Source organism: Saccopteryx bilineata, chromosome 9, assembly GCF_036850765.1.
Source record: "Saccopteryx bilineata isolate mSacBil1 chromosome 9, mSacBil1_pri_phased_curated, whole genome shotgun sequence".
Taxonomy (NCBI): domain Eukaryota; kingdom Metazoa; phylum Chordata; class Mammalia; order Chiroptera; family Emballonuridae; genus Saccopteryx; species Saccopteryx bilineata.
This window is the reverse complement of record NC_089498.1, coordinates 54,424,705-54,448,751: the sequence shown is the minus strand read 5'-3', so window position 1 is coordinate 54,448,751 and position 24,047 is coordinate 54,424,705. Positions and strand designations below refer to the sequence as shown.

The window sequence follows — 24,047 nt, the reverse complement described above, 5'->3', positions numbered from 1 at the left end:
CAGCAACTATATATTTTCTCTTTTCCCAACAATCACAATTCTATTCTTTGTTTCTATGAATTTGACTGTTTTCAATATTTTATGCAAGTAAAATCACACAGTACCTGTCCTTTTTTGACTGATTTATTTCACTTAGCAAAATATCTTCATGATTCATGTCATTGTAAATATCAGGATTTTATTCTTTTTTTAAAGCTAGGTAATATCGTATTTTGTGTTTATACCACATTTTTGTATTTGTTCCTCCACTTACAGATATTTAGATTATTTCCTCCTTTTTACCATGAATAATGCTTCAATGAACATAGCAGTACAAATATTTCTTTGGGACCCTGATTTCAATTATTTTGTATATATTCCTAAAGTGGAATTTCTGGATTATATGGCAGTTCAATTTTTAATTTTTTGAGGAACTGTCATACTGTTTTCCATAGTAACTATCATTTTACATTCTTACCAACCACAATGTACAAGAGTATTAATTTTCCCACATCTACACTACCATATATCTTTTTTTTTTTTTTAAGAATAGCTGTCTTAACTGGTGTGAAATGATGTCTCATTGTGTTCATTAATTTTCAGTCTTCTGATAATTACATATGTCAAGCATCTTTTCCTATACTTTTGGCTACTTGTAGGACTTCTTTAATAAATTTCTGTTGAAGTTTTTTGTCCTTTTTTATTAGATTATTTTTAGTTATTATTTTAGAGAGTTTTTTCTTTAACATTAAGCCTAGAGTTAATAATATATCATTTACTTAAAAATATATTTAGAGAAGAGATATCAGGTTATGTGTTCTTACCACAATAGAAAAAAATACTGCTCACAAAAATGAGGGGATATTTCAAAATGAATATGAAGCTATAAAGTATTCCCTAATATTTGTGAGCAGTATAGTACTTACTCTGTAGAGTTTGTGTGAGAATTACTGTTATCATTTATTTGTTGGTGCCTGCCATATAGTAAAAACTCAAAAAAATGGTTATATTGTTTTTATGTTTCCATATTCTTTTTTATTCTTTGAGTCTCTGATGTTTGCCTTCTGTATCTGTTTATATTTTATTACCTTCTCTTCATCTTTTTCTCCTGCATTCTGCAGAAATGTATAAAAGTAAGAAGTCTAGTAAATTAAGCATGTGCAGAGATGGGCTAAAGTAGGTTTACTGTTGTTTGTATGGAAAAAGACATATGGGTTATGATTATCACAATAGTTTTATAAATTGTTTTGTGTACTCACAACTGTAAACCTTTTCTGCCCACCCCTGTGTTGTAGTGGGGATTTCTAAGACAAGGGGCAGTGAAGAAGGAACTGGGCCTCTGAATCATCACTGTGACAATTTTGTTCTTACTGATCTCTTCTCAAGATATGTTTGAATTAAGGTACCAGAGCTAAAGGTTCTGTTCTCAAGTTTCTGTTTGATCAAACTACTATCTAAAGGAGTTAATATTGTGTAATCCTGAGGGAAATATTTTTTAAGATCTTAAGTAGCTATGTTAATACTACTAGTAGAAACTGAAATGTACATAGACATTATATTAAGTCAGTAATATATGGCATAAGGAATTCACCTACAAGAATATCAACTAACTCATTCATTATGTTGTCAAAACATAGTAGTCACTTCAGGTGTTAAAAAGCAGGAGAGGGAGAAGAAAAAAAAAGCACATGATCTTCTCAATGGTTACATAGACAGTTTGACCTGAAGGTGGTTTTTTTATTTGTTTGTTTTGTTTTTTGTTTTGCTATTTTTTTAGTGAGAGGAAAGGAAATAGTGATACAGACTTCCAAACACACCTCTATTGGGACCTATATAGCAACCTCTCCCCCCATCTGGGACCGGTGCTCAGACCAACTGAGCTATCCTTAGTGCCTGAGGCTGATGCTTGGATCAAATGAACTATCCTTAGTACCTGGGGCTGATGCCCAAACTAATCAAGCCACTGGCTATGGGAGGGGGAAAAAGAAGAAAAGGGAGAGAAGGAGGGAAGAGAAATAGATGGTTGCTGCTTTTGTGTGCTCTGACTGGGAATCAAACCCCAAACATGCATATGCCAGGCCGATGCTCTATCCAGTGAGCCAACCAGCCAAGCCGGACCTGCAGTTTTTCTTAGTTTCTTTTTAAGAATACCTTAGCAGCCAGTTAAATTCACTCAAAACAACAACAGCAACAACAAAAATCAAACTATTTTACAGTACTCCCTGGTGCAAACTCTTACTTGGGAGATTTTGTGAATTATGCTGTTACAAAATAAGTCAGATTAGTTGCTTTCAAAGACGTTGGGAGAAATAATTTTAGAAACCTTATCATGAAGAAAAATCTTTGTGTACTTAAAAACAAATTACTTAATGTTTGTGTGTAATAATAATAGGTTTAGTATTTCCTGACATAATGTGATTGCCCTTATTATGAAGAAAATTATGTGGGTCAGAGTAATTTATTGATAATTATGTATTTAAGAAAAATGACCACATCAAGATATCTCCTGATATTAGACATTTATTATTTTTGTCCATTATACTCTCATTGAAATTCCCTATGTTTGCCAGTTTAGAATATCTTTCATACAGATCTGCAATTACATCCTGTAGTAATTAATTACATTCTGACCATCATTAAGTCAAAATATATTGTGTTTGACACTCACTATAAGAATGAATATCAAAGTAAAAATGTTCTGAGTAATAAAGAAAATAATGGAAATCTCAAGGCTATATTTTTTATAAATTTATATTATTCAGCTATGTTAATTACATTTACCACATTAAAATATTGTTTTTGTCTGTCATAGTCCATTATCTAGAAAAATAGCCAGGTTCAGAGCATCTGTAGATCATTATATTACTATATATGTACTAAATAAATGATTATTCCTGTAATATTGCCTCATACTAATATTTATTGAATTATATGTAATTAAGTAGAGAAAAGTACATCACATACTTGAAATTATGCCTTTCACATTTTGGAAACAGCACAATATTATATATGTGACATACTATTCCTGATCATATTTGGAAAAAAAGCCTAATGCATGAACAAACAAATTAATTCATTTAATAGATGTAATAAATCATGTTTTTCCTCTGAGCTATTAGGTTTGGCAAACGTCTTCAGAGTCCCATTAAGTTATATACTAATGTCACTAGTGTTGGTGTTTGTGTTTAACTAGGAAAAATGATATTGTACACTTAATCCTTTAACTTACATAAAGCAGTTACTTGACTTTTTTAAACCTTATTTCCATATAAGAATAAGACCATTTCACTGGATTGGTGCTTGCTTTATTAAAATATGAGAACACTTAGCGAATGTCAAGCCCATAGATTTTAGTTAATACTTCATTGTCCTCATTCTCACTTTCAGGATGATGGCAAACATGCCTAACTTTGCGTCTTGTTTGGAAGAGTGCTTGTACCCTCAGCATTTGTAAACTTTAAGATATCAATGCCTGGAATTATGAAGTCATCATGACATTGTAAAATTTTAAAATAAAGTTTTCATAAAACCACATGCTAATAGGGTCTTTATAATCCACCCAAATAAGAACATGGGTGAGCAAAAGTAGGTTTACAGTTATTCTTATGGAAAATAATATAATAATAAATAATAATACAGGAATAAACTCTATGTTTCACATACAACTTTAAACCTACTTTTTTCCATCCCTATATGTATATGCTTTAATAAAGTTCTTGACAAAAATTTTATGGGAAATTTTGCTTAGACATCTTCAACTGATGTCACTTAATAATGATATGTACAGTATCTACTTTTGTCCCCTTGAGTTTAAGACAAAATGTTCAAAATCTTGACACATAAATTAAATTTTCATCTGTCATTCCAGTACTCAAATAAAATAACACATAGATTCCACATATAACACAGTCACTACAATACCTACAAATCAAAATATTTTAAGGCACATTATATTTTATTATGTAAGTGTCTACATAGAGAGGTATATTTCTAAGCGTAGCTGTTTTTAATTTTTTTTAGATTGTTAAATGTGGTGGCATATAATGTTTCTTAGTATTCTAGTACGATCCTTTGTGTCTCTATGATGTCTGTGGTAATTTCTCTTCTTTCATTTAAGATCTTGAGAGCTATAAATTCCCCCTGATTATATATCTAAATATTTTTATTCAGTATGCTCATGCTTCTCCTGTATATCTTTATCAGAAATGCTGGCCCTGGCCGGTTGGCTCAGCGGTAGAGCGTCGGCCTGGTGTGCGGGGGACCTGGGTTCAATTCCCGGCCAGGGCACATAGGAGAGGCGCCCATTTGCTTCTCCACCCTGCCCCCCTCCTTCCTCTCTGTCTCTCTCTTCCCCTCCCGCAGCCAAGGCTCCATTGGAGCAAAGATGGCCCGGGCGCTGGGGATGGCTCCTTGGCCTCTGCCCCAGGCGCTAGAGTGGCTCTGGTCGCGGCAGAGCAACGCCCGGGAGGGGCAGAGCATCGCCCCCTGATGGGCAGAGCGTGGCCCCTGGTGGGCGTGCCGGGTGGATCTCGGTCGGGCGCATGCGGGAGTCTGTCTGGCTGTCTCTCCCCGTTTCCAGCTTCAGAAAAATACAAAAAGAAAAAAAAAAAGAAATGTTGGTAATTGTTTTCTTTGTACCTTGTGTCTTCCCTGTCTGACTAAATATGAGACCCATAAGTACAGAAGCATGTCCTTCTCACTGCTGCTTATCCTCTTGAGAGATAAATATGAATAGTTACGGAAGAGTATCTGTGACCAGGTATTGATGGGTTTTAAATTGAAAAGTTTCAAACAGTTAACCACATTCTGCATTAAGTAATTTTTTAAAGATCTTTCTAAACCATATAGAAAACTATCTATATAGCTATAATTTTTGCAATCACCAAAAATATCATTCAAAAATCTCAGCCTTGTTCAACAATGTTACACTACTGTATAACTCAGATTTAATACATCGTGCAGTGTACTTGATAAAAGTACACATCATCTATATTATATTACTACAGATCATATGAGAATTCATTTATTAGAAAAATCCAGACCCTGACCTGTTGGCTCAGGTGATAGAGAACTGGCCTGGCGTATGGACGTGCCAGGCTTGATTCCCAGTCAGGAAACACAGGAGAAGTAACCATCTGCTTCTTTCCTCCTTCACTCTCTCCATTCTCTCCCTTTATCCCTCTTGTAGCCAGTGGCTTGATTGGTTTGAGTGTGGGCCCCAGACACTGAAGATAGTTTGGTGATTCAAACATCAGCCCCAGATGATGGCGGGTTGCTAAGTGGATCCCGGTGGGGAGGAGTATGCAGTTGTCTGTCTCATTATCTCCTCTCCTCTCACTTAAATAAAGAAGAAAAATCCAGAGGATTATGTCATACTTTTAAAGGATGGTTTAACTTCAGAATGTATTAACTAAATATTAATTACTTATAATAGGAACTAGCAGGGAATATAGCACAGAAGTTCAGAAGTAGGGAAGAGAGAGTGCTTTATATTCAGCCAATCCAGACAAAAAAAAAAGTTTCATTTCTTTGTTACTGAACTCAGAAATCCTTTTTCTCCTTTGATTTTGGGCATGAGAGGGAATGTGTGTGAGAGAGAAGCATCTACTACTCACTGTTCTATTTAGCTGTTCCATTTACTCGTGCACTCACTGATTGCTTCTCTTTTGTGCCATGACTGGGGATTGAACCCATGACTTCAGCATGTGCTGAGACAACAGGAATTTTTTTGAAGGAATATTTATTCTCCTCTAATCTACTACATTTGGGAAACTATGTTCTTACAGGTTCTATTATCATCTACTCTGAGAGGCCTCTTCCCCCCCAAAAAACTCAAAACTCATTGACATCCACTTTATTTCCTTTCTCCTCCCCCAAAATGTATATTTGGCTACTGCAAATAGAAACATTAATTAAATATATTTTCAATCACACGGGGCATAAAACACAGCCATTTCATTTATATTTATATAGGTAATGTCCCCTAGAGTTGTGATCTTGGAAGCTTAGGAAACATGCATAGAAAGTATTACTTGCCCTAGCTGGGTATTCAGTGGGTTAGAGCATTGTCCAGAGATGCAAAGTTTATGGGTACAATCCCCTGTCTGTGCACATATAAGGATAGATCAATGCTTCTGACTGTCTCTCTCTCCCTCCCTCTTCTGCTAAAATCAATAAATAAAATAAATAAAATATTGCTCATATTATATTCACTCCACACATTATTTCCTTTAAATAATGACAACCCCCCAAAATTGCCAGCTCATATAAGCTCATAGTCAATAAGTAGAGATAGGCTGAAAACCCATCAACAAATGAATACACAACATACATTCAAATAAGAATACATACTATAAAGAAAGTAAAATAAGGTTTAACTTATAGTGCTATATGGGTGGGTATGTACAGAAGTATTATTTGAGACTTCCATGTCAGAAGAAATAAGATATGCATGAGTGTTGTAGACATAGTGAACAACAAATGGAAAGCTTCTGAGGTAAATGAGAGTTTGGTGTTTTATAAAGCCATTGTGGCTGAATTACTGTTAATGAAAATCAAGAAGGAAGGAAGATAGATAAATTCTAACTCCTCAACTCTGCTGTGAATTTGTTTGTTTTTTGTTTTGTTTTGTTTTGTTTTTTCATTTTTCTGAAGCTGGAAACAGGGAGAGACAGCCAGACAGACTCCCGCATGCGCCCGACCGGGATCCACCCGGCACGCCCACCAGGGGCGACGCTCTGCCCACCAGGGGGCGATGCTCTACCCATCCTGGGCGTCGCCATGTTGCGACCAGAGCCACTCTAGCGCCTGGGGCAGAGGCCACAGAGCCATCCCCAGCGCCCGGGCCATCTTTGCTCCAACGGAGCCTTGGCTGCGGGAGGGGAAGAGAGAGACAGAGAGGGAAAGCACGGCGGAGGGGTGGAGAAGCAAATGGGCACTTCTCCTGTGTGCCCTGGCCGGAATCGAACCCGGGTCCTCTGCACACTAGGCCGACGCTCTACCGCTGAGCCAACCGGCCAGGGCCTGAATTTGTTTTTTATGCTCTTAAGATTCAGCAATGTCCAGTCAGTAAATGTGTTGAATGAATGAATTAATGAGTCCCACATATAATGAATGTTATATATAATTAATTTTGGTATCTGAGAAAGATGTTTAGTGCTAGGGAATAAATAATTTCAAATTTCCAGTTGCTAATATTTTGTACAATTTCTAAATTTCTTTTAGAAAATATTCCCTATATAAAAAATACATTATTACTTAGTTTTATAATACTGTCTTTTTTTAACTACATTGAATATGTTTTATTTAATAGCAAACAGAAAGTCTTTTGGGATTTATTCTAAATTGTGGTTAATTTTAATTGTTAATTTAACTGATGACAATTCAAGTATTTCAGTACCCCTTGAATGATTAAGCATCTGGTAATATCATGGTTCTATTCTAACTATTCTGTTTAGGAAATATATTTCTCTAAAGAGAGTGCATTACTTATTTACAAATCCAAGAAAAATGTGGAAGGATGTTTTGGTGAATGGAAGTTGACACTGAGAAGGATTGTTGTACCAGCATCTCATTAATCTTTTAAAATCATGATTATCTGAAGTAACACTTGCTCTAATAAATGAGGTTGCCTGGATTTATAAGAGAAAACTACTGTCATGGTAAAAAAGAAGTCTTCAAAAAAGCTGTTGTGTTAATGCTTCTCACATGACCTATTAAACTTTCCATAAAATTTTAAACAAGAAACTCACAGTACTCATCTTTCAAAAGACTTCCAGAGACATGGTAGAAATCTCTGTCTTTGCCACCACTGCTTGCTGAGAAGAGAATCTTTGCAGATAATTTCAACATTTTCCTATTAAATTAATGTTGATATCTTGTTAAATCCTTTTTCTATTTTTTTATAATGCTTCTTCATGGTGGATAACTATATAAGAAAATTTTCAAAATTATTTAAGTGGTCTTTTCATGTGCTATTCCATGTATATTATAAAATTTCTATTAACATCTCCTAAATTATGTTGAATCACAGTTTATTTTATAGTCTCCTTTTGAAATTTCACATTGCTTCAAATGGCAAAATACATTTTACCTCATGTCTGTGATAAGGAAGAGCCATTTTAATTTAGCCAGTGGAACTAAAGGATAAAAATTTGACTTTACTAGGTTGATATAAATATGTGTTTTCTTTGATGATGACCTAAAACAAACAGATCATTTGTTTTATTCTATTTTTTTTTTTTACAGAGACAGAGAGTCAGAGAGAGGGATAGACAGACAGGAACGGAGAGAGATGAGAAGCATCAATCATTAGTTTTTCGTTGCGCATTGCGACATGTTAGTTCTTCATTGATTGCTTTCTCATATGTACCTTGACCGCGGGCCTTCAGCAGACTGAGTAACCCCTTGCTTGAGCCAGCAACCTTGAGTCCAAGCTGGTGAGCTTTTGCTCAAACCAGATGAGCCCACGCTCAAGCTGGTGACCTCAGGGTCTCGAACCTGGGTCTGTGGCATCCCAGTTCGACGCTCTATCCACTGTGCCACCGCCTGGTCAGGCTGTTTTATTCTATTTTTTATCAATTGCTTTTAGAGAGGGAGAGAGAGGAAGGGAGGCAGAGATAGACAAGCATTTATTTGTTGTTCTACTTGGTTTTGTTCTCATTTGTTGCTTCCCGTATGTGCTCAAACCAGGGATCAAACCCACAATCTTAGTGTTGAGTACGCCACTCTAACCAGAGCTCTTATTTATTCTTTGAATCTGTAGTTCCCTAACATTCTATCAAGATTTCTCTAGTGTTTGATATTTTCAAAATATTGATATATGTTTATATTTTAAACATCAGTTGAAGCATCTGGGCATCCTTGACACATGGTTATTCATTCACAAAACCATGCATTCATTCAAATACTCCTTGAGTGCCTATATAAGTCAGATACCTCTCAGGGTGTTCATAGAAGCTTTTATTCATATATGAGAGACAAACTACATAAGTAAACACAGAGAATATATATTAAAATTTCATGTAGGGTTGTTGAAGAAAAATAAAATAAAATGACGAATTAGAAAGTACTTGGGGAATAAGAGGGTAAATTTAATAGACAAAAGTCTCACAGAAGAGTATGGCAGGTATAAGGCAAAGACAATGAGGTAGGAATGAAGACAATATGGTGAAAGAGAAATAAGCAAGGTGAAGTTAGATACTCAGAAACGAGATGTTTTCAGGATCGGATGGCCTCTAATAAGGAATTTGGATTTAATTTCTGTATATAATGAAAAATAACTGGAAATTTCAATATTTTAAAAGATAATTTTAATAGCATAAAGACAGAGTCACTTGAGTTCAGTGTAGGGAATATAGTAGTATGCCTTTTTCACAGGGGATTTTTTCCAAGACCCCCAGTGGATTCCTGAAGCCAGATAGTACCAAAATACATACACAGGAGAGGGCAAAAGTAGGTTTATAGTTGTGAGTATAACAAACACAGAATTTATTCTCATATTAATATTTATTTATTAATGTATTATTTGTATTATTGTCATCATTATTGTTGTTATTATTTCACCTTCTTATGATTTATCTTTAGATAATGATGACTGGTAATTTAACTTATTTTTTCCACTAGTCTATACCAGTGGTTCCCAACCCCTGGGCCACGGACCGGTACCAGTCCATGGGCCATTTGGTATTGGTCCGCAGAGAAAGAATAAATAACTTACATTATTTCTGTTTTATTTATATTTAAGTCTGAATGATGTTTTATTTTTAAAAAATGACCAGATTCCCTCTGTTACATCTGTCTAACACTCACTCCTGATGCTTGTCTCGGTCACGTGATACATTTATCCGTCCCACCCTAAAGGCCGGTCCGTGAAAATATTTTCTGACATTAAACTGGTCCATGACCCAAAAAAGGTTGAGGACCACTCTTGTAGGGGATAGTGGAGATGTTTAAGGAACTTAAATTCTTTTTAGTTTTTGATACATCCACATGGAGACATCTAGTAAGCAATATGGGAATGGGGTTCTCCTCCAAAGGTAAAAACTTAGGGTGTATCTGCTTCACTCTATACTATGTCTCTCTCTCTCTCTCTCTCTCTCTCTTTATATATATATATGTATATATATATGATAAGTTTAATTTATAAATTAGGCACAGTAAGAGATTAACAATAACTAATAATGAAATAAAACAATTACAATAATACACTGTAATAATAGTTATGTAAAAGTAGTCTGTCCTTCAAAATATGTTCTTATATTGTACTCATCTCTCTTCTTGTGATGATGTGAGATTATAAGATGCCTACATGATGAGATAATGTGAGATGAATAACATCGGAATTGTGATGTAGCGATAGGCTACTATTGATCTTCTAACCTTATATCTACTTAAGGCAGTGGTTCTCAAACTTTTTGAAGTTGGGGCACATTTAAAATTCTACAAATAATTGTAGGCACACTATATAAAAATTTGTGAAAAATATGTTATAATAATTTAGTCAAATATTAAAGGAAAAAATATAAAGTCCAAGCGTGCTTTTAGGGTAATTAAATGGAATCCATACAACAAAATTAAATTTATTCTGACATTAAAGAACATTTTTTATGTTATATTTTTGAAGTTATGCTTTTTAGAATTTATAAAAAAGATGGGTTAAAAAAATAACAAAAAAGTTATCTTTATATATATATATAGATAGATACATTCTTAGTAAGATTTAGTAAATTTGGCAGGTCCAGGCGCGAATGTGTTAAGTTTTTTCATTCTTGTGTTTATGAGAAACATGAGCCTGCTGTTTCTTAGCGATTTCTTCAATGATTGGGCATACATTTGAAAGTCAAACTCTCATTTCCTTGTCAATACATTGAAGAATTCCTCTTTTTACTCTTAATTGTGTTGAGGGTAGAAAATCCTAATTCACATAAGTAGGATGTTGAAAATTGTAGTAAAATGTTCAAAGCTTTATTAGATATTGCCACATATTATTCTTTTATAGAAATCCAAAAGGCTTAAAGAGATAATTCCTTATGTTTAATTTTCAATCCACGATCAGTGGATATAGCTGCCAGTTCTTCTTCTTCTGTTAATGTTAAACCAAAATCACTTGAAGCTTCCATGAATGGGTTTCTAATCCAATCGTACTGTTCAGTGTTAAGTGATGGAAAATGCTATAAATTAAATTCTGCCCGTCAGCCTTCAAGTCCTATATTATTTACACTTAACTTTTGCTCACTTTCATAATTGGATTCTTCAATATCATGCTTCTTTTTGAGAAATCTATCCATTTTATTTGGGTGTATTTATCTAAAAATAATATAATGATATGTTAATAATAAATATAATGATGTGTTAACAAGAAGAGTAGTATTTCCGTAATGAAATGGTATAATAGAGTAACTATATTTATTTTTATATTTGGGCACATGCCGCAAACCAGCATAGTTAGTAATTCCAGGTCCTGAGGGGAAACGATGCAGAATTAAGAAAATATGCAAAATTAAGATAATATGGGGTTGCAAGGGCCCTGTAATTGCTGCTGGCAGGAACAAAATGTGCCTAACAACCGCACCTTGCCTTATATTTAGGGCAAAGTAGGCCATTAGCAAATCAATGTGATCTTTTGATCATGTTTCCAAGGCAACCAAAAATTTTACCAGTGCAGAAAACTGCTACCATACATTCATCTTAACTTTACACCAAACAAAAGATAGAAGAAACTGACTTCCAGTCCTTCCGGGGAACATGGGGGGTAGTGTGAACAATTCAGCACCACAGCTTAACAGCCTTTTGCAACCTAATCAGGCAAGTGAGATGGAGGGTTGGGCAGACTGTTAGCTTACAGCCAATTCCCCACACCTCTGTCCCCCAAAAATCTAAACTCCAAAAATCCTGTTATTTTTTTGGTCCCCAACAGGCACATATTTCTCTGGAATACCATAGGGCACACCTGGAAGTCTTCTAGGGTGCACCAGTGCGCCCTGGCGCATACTTTGAGAACCACTGACTTCAGGTGATGCTGGATCATGGAGCCATGATTATGTTGGTGTTTGTGAGTCAGGAGCCAATGAAAATGATTATTGGGGATCCTCGACAGTTGAAGGAGTACTTTGCTAAAACCTTTGGAAGAACATTGTAATTGGAAATTATCTGACTCTCTGTTTTATTTTTTTGTTGTTTTTTGGGTGTTTTGTTGTTGCTGTTGTTATTGTTTAACTCATCAAAGTGTTGTATCAAAAGTTATAATCCTTTGTTGACCATACAGGGGACGTTACTGCTGCATTCTATATGAAGATTTTATTTCCTAATTTTTATAAAATAAGATTACTTGAAGACAATGACTGCAATACCATAACAGTTGATCTGATATCTGATAACTTGGGCAATTATTAAGTGACTAATAGGTGGGTAGCATATAACAGCATGGATATACTGAACAAAAGCATGTCACATCCCATACAGGACAAAGTAGAATGGCAAGAAATTTATCACACTGCTCAGAAAGGTGTGCAATTTAAAACTTATGAGTTATTTTTGAAATATTTTGTTTATTGTTTTTATACCATGGTTAACCATGAGTAACTGAAACTGTAGAAAGTGTGGATAAGGAGGAATTCTGTAGATTAATGGAGGATATAAGAATAATCTAAATGCTTTCACTGAAGTTTTGGTAGGACTTGATGGTAATTTGGTTTTGAAGTATGAGAGAAAGAGAAGGGAGCCAGTGATCACCTCTCAGCTTTGAGAGAGATCAACTTGGTAAAATATGGGGTAGCGTGGAAGAGGTACAAGTTTGGGAGAGTAAATCAAGATTCTGGGGGTACTATGAATTGAAAACAGAATATCTATGTTGACAATTGTATATACTACTTTGGAGTTTAAAATATAAACAGCATAGCCAGAAATTTACATTTTAGGGTTATGAACAAATAGAAAGTATTCAAAACCATGGGACTAGAGAAGATTCTAGAGGTCTTGAGTAGAGGTAGAAAAGATAAACATACGTGTGACAGAGCCTTGGAAAACTCCAGGAAGAGTGGGAACAAAGAAAGAGATTGAGATGGAGCAGCATAAGAAGAAAAGTCAAGGAAATGAAAAAAGATAAAGAATGAAGTGTTCAAGGAGGTACTGATCAACAGTGGTGTGTAATGTATGAAAGCACTAGATTTACAGATAATAACTAGGGAATTTACAAGTCCTAAAGGCTAACATGTTTGTCCTATAGTCCAAATGTGATTCAGGAAACAGCATGAGCCACAAATTCATTTGAGGACAGTTATGAGAAAGTGTAATCATAAAAAGAACAATGTTGTCAGAAGCTTCCTTACACCAAGTACTATTAAGTCTATCCAAATCAACAGCCTCTGGTGTTAATGTCCTTAATTCTTCTCCATCAGAAAGCCAAATAGATGTGATTTTTTTCTGTAGAGTTTAATGGTGAAATGTAGAATCTGTTTGGGTTTGAAGTCAAACCATACCACAGACTAGTTCTGTGCCTGAGTCCTTACCTTGACTTCTGGAACTAATTATATATTTACAGGCCTTAAGCACACACAAGATTATAGTACTCACCCTGATATAACCTTATAGAACTCAATATAAAACCAATCTAAACCCTAATATAAGTGAAGACACCTACCAAATTTCTATTGTTCTCATAATAGTCTTCTTTTAAAACAAATATTAATTTCTTTCTTTAAAAATGAATTTTTTGTTTGATATTCCAGTTTCCTTAGATCAATATCTGGAACAACTCAACATTTTTTAACTCCCTATAAGACTTAAGTTTGTTAACTAAAATATAAATGATAGAGTATACATGTATCATCTTTAGTGTGGTTCTTGCATGTAATAAGCATTCAGTAGTTGTTACCCTTTATTGTTTTAGCATTATTACTATCATTATCCTTAGAAATGTTATTTTAAAGGTTTGTTGGCCCTGGCCAGTTGGCTCAGTGGACGATCATTGGTCAGGGCACAAAGAGAAGCAACCATCTGCTTCCCTTCTTGTCCCACTCCTCTTTCTTTTCTCTTCCCCTCTTTCAACCAGTGGTTTAGTTGGTTTGAGCATGGGCACTGGGTGTTGACAATAGCTTGGTTGGTCTGAGTGTCAGTCTCAGGCACTGAGTATAGCTCGACTTATTCAAGCATTAGCCCCAGACGGAGGTTGCCAGATGGATCCTGGTCAGGGTACATGTGGAAATCTGTGTATCTTCCTTCCTCTCACTTAAAAAAAAAAGGATTGTTGGGAAGATTAATTTATTTATGAAAAAACTGATCATAGTAAATAGCACAAAGCACATAGTAAGAAATCTTTTGTTCCTTCACTTCCATATTCATTTCTCACTTTACCATAATCTTATACACTATTATATGGTAAACACCACAGAGTTAAAATAAATATAATAAAATAAAATAATATAATTATCTAAGAAGATGAAATATTAAACAGACATGTTGTTCAGGGTATAAGATGTAATTCATAAAATTAAGAGGAAATGAAAAAAAGATAGCCAAATGAACCATTAATTTATTATTTCACTTAATTTTAAATAACATGTAGTAAAAACCTTTTACTAATTAAGATTTAGTTATCCTAATAGAATAAAGATTCTGCAACATCTCAAACCTGAAATTATGAAAAGCTGAAATAGGGTTTTTGACTTCTAAACAGCCCTGCATTTTACTAATCAGTTTAACATTAACACTAAACTTTGTTTTTATTTTGTGACAGCAAATTAATAATATATAATTTTGTTTTAGGGTTTACCTGCAAGTCGTGTGAGGTATAGAGTAGATGATATTCAATCTCCTTATCCTGCCAGTATTTTTGATGTAGAAGAAGATTCTGGAAGAGTAATAACTCGAGTCAATCTTAATGAAGAACCAACAACCATTTTTAAGGTCAGTGCAGTGTTTTCCTTACAGTGTGTGTTATATGTTTAACTTTGAGAGTTTACTTTAACAGATGAAAGTACTTTTTTTCTATGTTTCTTCTTTTTAAACTTTTGTTTGCTTATTTTACTGCATTGACACTTAGAAGGTACAGTTAGGTAAAAATTTTAAAAATTACTTGATATTTCACACCTTAGAGATAACTAGAATTTACCATTTTACTCTCTATTCTTATGATGTCATTCTATGCAAATACTAGTATACAAATATATGTTTTAAAATAACTTGATCATACTATTCATACTGCTTTTTTAACTTAGTAATATATTGTACATGTAATGAGCACCATTAATGTTATTTTCATGTTTATGTATTGTATTATAATAATATACTATTCTAATTTTTTGTTTAATTATTTTTTGTTGATAAATAGTCTATTTACAATGTTTTGTCACAATAATCTTGGCTTTTGTAAAATTATTTTAGCAATTGTCATTGCCTCTTGCCAATTTTTTTCCCTTATGGTAACTGCAGGCAGAATTGCTGGATCAAGTTTATGTACTTGTGATTTGTCATACTTCCAGAAAATTTAAAGTAATACTAACTAGCCTTCACTATTACCGTAAATAATACCTTTATTCAAACGTTTGAATGTTTTGATTTTCTACAGTTACTTAGAAAAATAATTTGTCACTGTGATTAAAGCCTTTTTCTGTACATGTGGAAAATACGTTCTTCAGTTAACCTTGAAAATATCAATGTGTACTATGTCACACCTAATTTTATCACTGTTTGGAATAATTATTTTCTCTGTAATATCATAGCCAGAGGTAAATCATGGCTCTTAGGATCATCCTTTGTTATAATTCCATGATCTAGTTTGAATAAATTTAGATTGGTAATCTGCAGCTTTCAAAATTATATTTCAGAGAAACACATAGTTAAAATGTTTAACATTTCTTTAAATAACATAAGATTTCTTCTACATAGTATAGGTATCAAATAAAAAGGTATTTTAGCAATAAATTATATGCAACTATCACATCGTAAGACTAAAACTTTTTTTTTAGTTTACATTATTTGAACAATATCTGCTGTATTGTAGTTTTATGTGTTGTAATTATTTTCCAATTGAGTGTATTTCAAAGTGTGTTCAAGTATAAAGACTTCCAATTTTAATCTCCTGGGGAAGTATTTTTGCCCTATAATCTTGCAGACAGTTAATTCACTGGAAAAAATAATTTCCTTTTATAAGCAAACTAATTCATTTCTGCTATTGATTTGATTGAACTTAACACTTTTTAAACAAGTGTTAGTGTTTAGAAAGACAAATTTTTACTGTGGGCACCAGTAGAATTGTGGAAGAGAAAAGAGTTCATCACTGGAAAGATGTATATAGTATACTATACCTGTTTTACTGGTAGTTTTATTTATCATATGGTTAGTAATTCAATTTCTTTCAATTGTCTCATCTGACAAATGACAATAATAACAAATACCTGGAAAGACTTTTGTGAAGATTAAATAATGATACATGTAGAATACACTAGTACTAGTACGATGGATGTCTGCCACCTGGTATTCAATGTTCCCCGCCTAGAACCAGGCAGTCCAATGACTAAAAACACATAGAAAATTGATACCGTATTTTGTTGTTAATAATCTTTAACATAATCTTTTATTACTTTTTAAGTTGGTGGTTATAGCATTTGATGACGGTGAGCCTGTGATGTCCAGCAGTGCTGTAGTGAAAATTCTTGTCTTACATCCTGGAGAAATCCCACGCTTCACACAAGAGGAATATAGGTATTTTTTCCTACTAGGTTTTATAACTACTAAGAAGTTTTGTTTTATTTTAGCATCTAAAAATTAATGTGATATCTGAATTTATCAATGCAGTGGTCTCCCAATTCTAATCTAAGCTTTTCTAAATTAACATAACATTGTGTTTATTTTTTTTAAAGTTAATATAGTTAAAGTGACACTTTGGTATAAATAATATGTTTTACTAATGTTTTGATGAATAATGGATCCTTTACAAATAATTAAAACAAACTTTAAAAAATATAGCATTATGTATTTGGGTTTAAAATGCAACTGACTGTCTCATCGGTGAGAAGCAGACATTTAGTTTCTTATTATTATAAGATACACTATATTATCCAACTTTGACATGTATCTGAAATGATATTTCCCAAAAGATCTGTGAAAGATACACACAAACAGTATATGTATTTGTTTATGTGCATGTGTATATTATATATTACATATTATAACTATAGAGTTAGTATGTATACTATCTTAGTTAGATCGGGCTACCATTACAAAATATTATAAACTGACAAACTGGATGTCTTAAATTGCAGACATTTATTTTTATCCTTGTTCTGGAGACTGGAAGTTTCAGATCAGGGTGCTGGAGTATCAGGTTCTGGTAAGAATTCTATTCCTGGCTTACAGATGGAAAGAAGTGAGAAAAAGCAGACAAGTACTGTAGTGTCTCCTCCTGTAAAGACACTAATCCCAAGATAAGGACCTCACGCTCATAGCCCCATCTACACCTAATTACTTCCCAAAGTCCCTATCTCCATTGTTTTATTTTTGTCTCCAAGTTAAAATATTAATATACTTTCAGTTCTGGTCGTTTGGCTGAGTGGATAGAGCATTGACCTGGCATATGGATGTCCCAGGTTCCAACCCTGGTCAAGGCACATAAGAAACTCAGCAACCATCTGCTATTTTCCCCTTCCATCTTTCCCTTCTCTCCCTCTTCCCCTCCTGCAGCCAGTGGCTCAGGTAGTTTGAGCGTGGGCCCCAGGAGCTAAGGACAGCTTGGTTGGTCCAAGTGTCGGCCTCAGGATCTGATGATTGTTCAGTTGATTCCAGCATCAGCCCCAGACCGGGGTTGCTGGGTGGATCCCATTCTGGTGCAGGCAGCAGTCTGTCTCACTATTTCCCCTTTTCCTACAGTATATATTTCTATCAAAAACCTTTGAAAGAGACCCACTAGTATACTACATATTTATTGCTCATTTATTCTGAACATAGCATTAAAAGGCAGCCAGTTATTGCATTCCAGAGGTTTTCAGCCATTGGTAGAAACAAAGAACTATATGGAAAATACAACACACTGTGAATACACAATAATAGAATCTTTAGTACTGAGGAAGCATATTAGAGAAACGCTTAACTCTGCCTGAGCATGACTGACGTTGTATTGAGATATATCTTGAAGAAAAACAGACATTAGCCACTCAACAAAAACGTGGAAAGATGTTGCACGTCAAAGACCCAGCATATCCAGAAGTGTAAACCTAAAATATGGGAGATGAAGTTCTGGCTGGATAGCTTGGTTGATTGGAGCGTTGTCCCAAGCACAGAAAAAGTTGCCAGTTCAAATCTCCAGTCAGGGCACATACAGTACCAGCTCAATATTCCTGTCTCTCTCTCTCTGCCTTTCTCTCTCTCTCTCAAAAAACAAATAAACAAACAAAAAACATATATATATATATATATATATATATATATATATATATATGATGTTTTGAATTCCAGAATATTTTAGTAAATCAGTCTACCTACAGAGCAATTGGAAGTTACACAAAGATATGCATTGAGGCCCAAGGAAAATGAAAATTTCATATATAGAGGAGAGTTTATCATATACTAGGATTTGGATTTTATTGCTCTGATAAATTTTTAGAACTATCTAATAATTTTAAGCTAGAAGAGGGACTAAGATACTATAGGAGGGGGCAGATGATGCATCTGGGAATATTTATACTGCACTGAAGCAAATAGTTTTCTTTTTTTTATAAAAATCTGTTCTTGCAATATTCAAGTACAAAATTCAATTATGTAATATAATTACCAGAAAATTCTACATAACTTATATATAAACCATTGAAATAAATAAACAATATTTAAAACAATATGAATTCTTTCTCAATTTGCTTTCAAAGCCATTTTCTCCATTTATCAATTATTACCAATTTCCTTTCTTTTTTGTTGACATGGTAATCTCCAATTTTTTTTGCTGTAGAAAATATGTTTTCAGTTCTTGGAGAATTTATCAGAATGGGTTCATTTGGTCTTCTGAAGAACCCAGACGAATGTAAACTCAATTTTGTTTTTGCTAATATCTCATAGATGTTCACAGAAAATGTATTTACTCTTTGAGGTGGGTTTCAATATCCCTCTTTTTCAGCCCAACAAAATCTCCATCTTTGTTTCCCAAAACTTCTTTCCCCAAGTCTATTTATTCTGTAGAAGTCCCAGGAGTCCTTTTTAAAAACTCAGTAAATGGTGTCCTTTATTTATGGACTCATTTGGAACTCTTTTTCTTAGTAATAGAAATATGCTTTGCTCGTTAACATTTCTAGCTAAAACATTGTGACATTATGGCCAATGTCATAGATGTCATCAGTGCCTTGCTCATTTAGCTTTTTTTTTTTAAATTGTATTTATTTAATGTCATCTTTTAAAAATAATGTTTCAATGAATAATTTACCATTTTTCACTTCTATGCATAAAACTACTAACTGCAAATAGATTTTAATGATAAAGTTGTTAATTTAGAGAAGAAGAAACTAACCATTTGGTGCTAAACTTAAAAATAGTCACATGAGCACATGTGGAAGAATTTTTTGACCTTCTAGAAGAACATATCTAATAAATGCCAAAAGTGCCCTGATTGTCCAAATTTATTTGTTATTCTGATAAAGGCAACTAGGTAATCTTGTTGCATCCTGTTATTAATGAGGAGACTCCTACATAATAACAAACATAATTGTAGTAATAGATTTAGTAGCACTTGGGTACTTAACAAAATTGTTTTGTTTTCTATCAGATATCCAGAAATTTGAATAATAGAAAGTCATATTAAATAATGACAGAGTATACTATTATGTTTTTAAATGTTAATGTAGGCTTAAATTTGACCTAAAACATGAAATAAACTGTTTAAAGAAACCTAAGACTTGCCCTGGCTGGTTGGCTCAGCGGTAAAGCGTTGGCCTGGAGTGTGGAAGTCTCAAGTTTGATTCCTGGCCAGGGCACACAGGAGAAGTGCCCATCTGTTTCTCTACCCCTCTCCCTCTTCTTCCTCTCTAACTCTCTCTCCCCTTTCTGCAGCCAAGGCTCCTCTGGAGCAAAGATGGCCTGGGTGCTGAGGACGGCTTCATGGCCTCCATCTCAGGCACTAGAATGGCTCTAGCTGCAGCAGAGCAACACCCCAGATGGGCAAAGCTTCGCCCCCTGGTGGGCATGCTGGGTGGATCCCAGTCAGGAGCATGCAGGAGTCTGCCTACTGCCTCCCCTCTTCTAACTTCAGAAAAATACAAAAAAAAAAAAAAATGAAACCTAAGACTGATGATTATTGTTTTCTCAATCATGTCTTTATTATTTCTCAACAATGGTGCTTTTAAACATTTTTAAAGAAATACAGAGCAGAGAGTTTTTGGATACCTATCTCTTAAGCCTTTTATTCTTCCTCTGGGCATACAGCTCAACTACATTTCCAATCTCACTTGCTACATGGAGCCAGGTAACTTTAAATCCTAGCCAATAAAATGTGGAACAATATGGCCTTCACAATTTCTTGGCCTGACTTAACGTTTTCCTCAGCTGGATGGATAAATTGGAAAAACATCCAAGACCTTGGGAGCCATATGTTGACAAAGTAGAAATAAGATATAAAGGAGTTACCTAAGTAGGGATGCCTTGGGAAAAGCTAGTTTTCAACAAATTACAAGGTGTTAAAGAGAGGTTCTAAAGATAAAGTATTTACTGTTTTAGAATTTGCACTACGGTAAATTCTTAACCTGACCTCCTCCTTTGACTTAATTATCTTATCTTTGGAATGGCCAGTTAAATTCTTTAAATCTCAGAATAAAATGGTAAGCGTACATTAGGCTGCTTTAAAAAGAAAACCCTAAATTTAATGGTTTAAAGAACAAAAAAGCACATAATTTTGGCTCACACGGTAGTCTTGAGTGTTCAAGTGAACGATAGACTTCCATGTAGTCATTCAGGGTCCCAGACAGATTTAGGGTCTTTCATCTTTTATATGTTTCAAAATAACTTCAATTATTGTCATGTCAGTCCATGGAAAAGGAAAACAGGCAGAAATCCACATCCAAAGATTTTCTAAACCAAGCGAGATGGGAGTTGCAAATTTTATATGAGCTTACATTTTGTCCTGAAAATCCAGGCAAATGTCAATACTTGGATATGAAATAGCAGAGGAGTGTTGTCTAGCAAGCAGCTCTGTACAAGTTTCACCACCTCTATTACTAAGGAAAAGGAAAATTGCGCTGATAGAGAATTGGCATTAAGTATGTAATTTTAGACATTTTATAGATTATAATCACTACAATCATTTTTAAATGAATTGGTTTCTACACTATTGGATACATGAGCTAATGGTAATAGTAAAGAAACATTTTTTACTTATAAATATATATTGAAGACACATAATATATATATTTTAAAATAATAAGAAAATTAATACTTTTCTTTGAAGCAAATCTCAAACATTTTGGGATGTTTTAAATTTTTTTGAGTGATATCAGTGTATCAAATATTAGTATCATATATTCTAAAGTAAGCTTTTCTGAAGTTCAAACTAAAGTTTGACTGTTTCATTACAATGAATTATTTTCTCCATTTTCTAGAGAAGCCTAATTGTCTTTATCACAAAAGAAAAAAAGAGAGAAAGTTAAAATAAAACATAATGGCAGAGTGTAAATTAAAGGTACAAACTATAAATTTGCATCGTGGAAACCATCAAAAACATTTAAGAAGTGGCATTCACTATTTAGCAAAACATTTTCCAATGTACCAGTTCTACCTAGATATAGAAATAAAATCTATAATTCTTTCATAAAAAAATTGAAAGCATTTAAATGTTGTGCTACTGGTAATTGCTTGATTGCTGGAATACAGCAATAAACTTGTCATTATTTTTCATAAAATAAAGAACAGTAACAACAAATAAATAATAAACATAGTATATATTAAAGTATTAGAAAGAGTGTATTAGATTGCCAGCTAAAGTTTTGATGACAGATATTTGGTTATCTGACCAATGTAAAAGTAACTATACAACAGAAAATCAAACCCTCATTTCACATACTTAATTGTTATGCCTCTGTTTTGTTTTTGTCTTTTTTGTTTTGTTTTGTTTTGTTTTGGGTTTTTTATATTTTTCTGAAGTTGGAAATGAGGAAGCAGTCAGACAGACTCCTGCATGTGCCCAACCGGGATCCACCAGGCATGCCCACCAGGGGGCGATGCTCTGCCCATCTGGGGCGTCGCTCTGTTGCAACCAGAGCCATTCCAGCACCTGAGGCAGAGGCCACAGAGCCATCCTCAGCACCTGGGCCAACTTTGCTCCAATGGAGCCTTGGCTGCGGGAGGGGAAGAGAGAGACAGAGAAGAAAAAGAGGGGGAGTTATGGAGAAGCAGAAGGGCGCTTCTCCTGTGTGCCCTGGCTGGGAATCGAACCCGGGACTCCTGCACGCCAGGCCGATGGTCTACCACTGAGCCAACCGGCCAGGGCCTGTTTTGTTTTTATATTCTATAGCTTTACTTTCTCATAATAGTTAGTTGAAAAAGAAACAATGAAGTTTGTAAAATTATTTAAGAATTTTTCAAAGATTACCCAATATCAAGAAAAATAATTTAGCTTGTCAAAATTAGAAATTTCTCACATTATTTCTTCTCTTAATAAATTATATTTGAGATATTTTATATATGTTGGAAAAAGATTTGAATTTGTCTTTCTTCAAATCCCGTGAACTGGAGTTGTTTCCTTATGAACTGGCTTTAAGCAATTTTTCAGAGGAGGAGAATACTCATAATGGGAAAGCAATTTGCCTCCTACAGATTTACTTTTATAATGGCCTGATTTACAATAAATCTTAAAATAAATATGCTCTTGATCCTCTTTGTTCCCTATGGCAGTTGTAATAGTAAAGACTGACTCATTTTGTTAATTGCATGACCTCTTAAACCAATCTTTGAGTCATTTAATTAAGTTAAATGGAGGATTAAGACATCATTTGCTTTATTTATTTGCTATTAGATAAGCATTTACATTTTCAAAGAAATGCTAAATTCTTCTTAAAACTTTTAAAAAGTGTGACTCTTTACACATAATATCTATTTATGTAACTGCAAATAACATTCATATTATTTTATACACAAACCCAAATTTCAAAATTGTAAACAAATTTTAATTTAATTTAATTGTTTTATTTGGTTCTTCCAGTTTCTCTTTCAGATGAACAAGGAAATATCAGTAACTTCAGTGTCTTAGAGTATACATACAGAAGTAATCATTTATTTTTCTTCTTTCTTTTCTTGAAACAGATTTCTTAAAGAGTTAAAGCATTTCAATATCTTTTGTTGTTGAAGCACCTCTCTCTTCTCAAAATCATCTTCAAGTGACTTTTTAAAACATGTTTACAAAAATTTACGTTTAAATATTAGCCCCTTCTTCACAAAAATAGTCATAAATGTAAGTTATTATCACTCAGGCAATTAAGAAGTTTCTCTTTATTCATATAAAATCTCCTGTCTTAATTTAAACCATTTAATTTAATTTAATTTTCATTAGAAGCAGAAAAAAATAGGTTAATATCAGTCATGAAATTGTTTTCTAAGTCATATTACATAATGAATGAAATATTCAATAGATTATAAAGATCATTTAATAGGTAAAATAATTTAATACTTTGTCACAAAGTTGACTAGGCTAGTTTTAAAATCTCGGAGTTCTTTATTCTTTTAAATTACCGGTATTTTCTATGCAGTTTTTCAGTCTTCATCAATTTTATCATTCACTCCCTTTTTTAAAGTACATTGTATGACTGTGCAGAGAAGATAAAGTAATTTTATTGTACTCTTCTGAGTTCTTAGCTGAGACCTCTGTAATAATAATAATAATAATAATAATAATAGAAAGTTTAATAAGAGAAAAACAATCACAAGTTTATTAACATGGATATCATATATATTCATGGGAGACAGGAAAAAACTGAGTAACTCAGAGAGGTGACTTCAGAATTTAGGATTAAATAATATCTTAATGGGAAAAGAGAAAGGGGGTTGTAATTCTCCTATGTAGAGTAAATTTTCAGGAAAGATGAATGTGTCCTTAGAAGAATAGA

At 33.8% G+C, this 24,047-nt stretch overlaps 1 protein-coding gene across 1 annotated transcript in view; it reads left to right on the top strand.

Annotated features, from left to right (window-relative positions):
- Positions 1 to 24,047, top strand: part of PCDH15 (protocadherin related 15) — a 1,080,236-nt gene that overhangs the window by 873,550 nt on the left and 182,639 nt on the right. The window contains exons 22-23 of the mRNA XM_066242956.1: positions 14,743 to 14,883; positions 16,568 to 16,680. Of these exons, the coding sequence (XP_066099053.1) occupies positions 14,743 to 14,883; positions 16,568 to 16,680 (254 nt within the window). The remainder of the gene's footprint in view (positions 1 to 14,742; positions 14,884 to 16,567; positions 16,681 to 24,047) is intronic.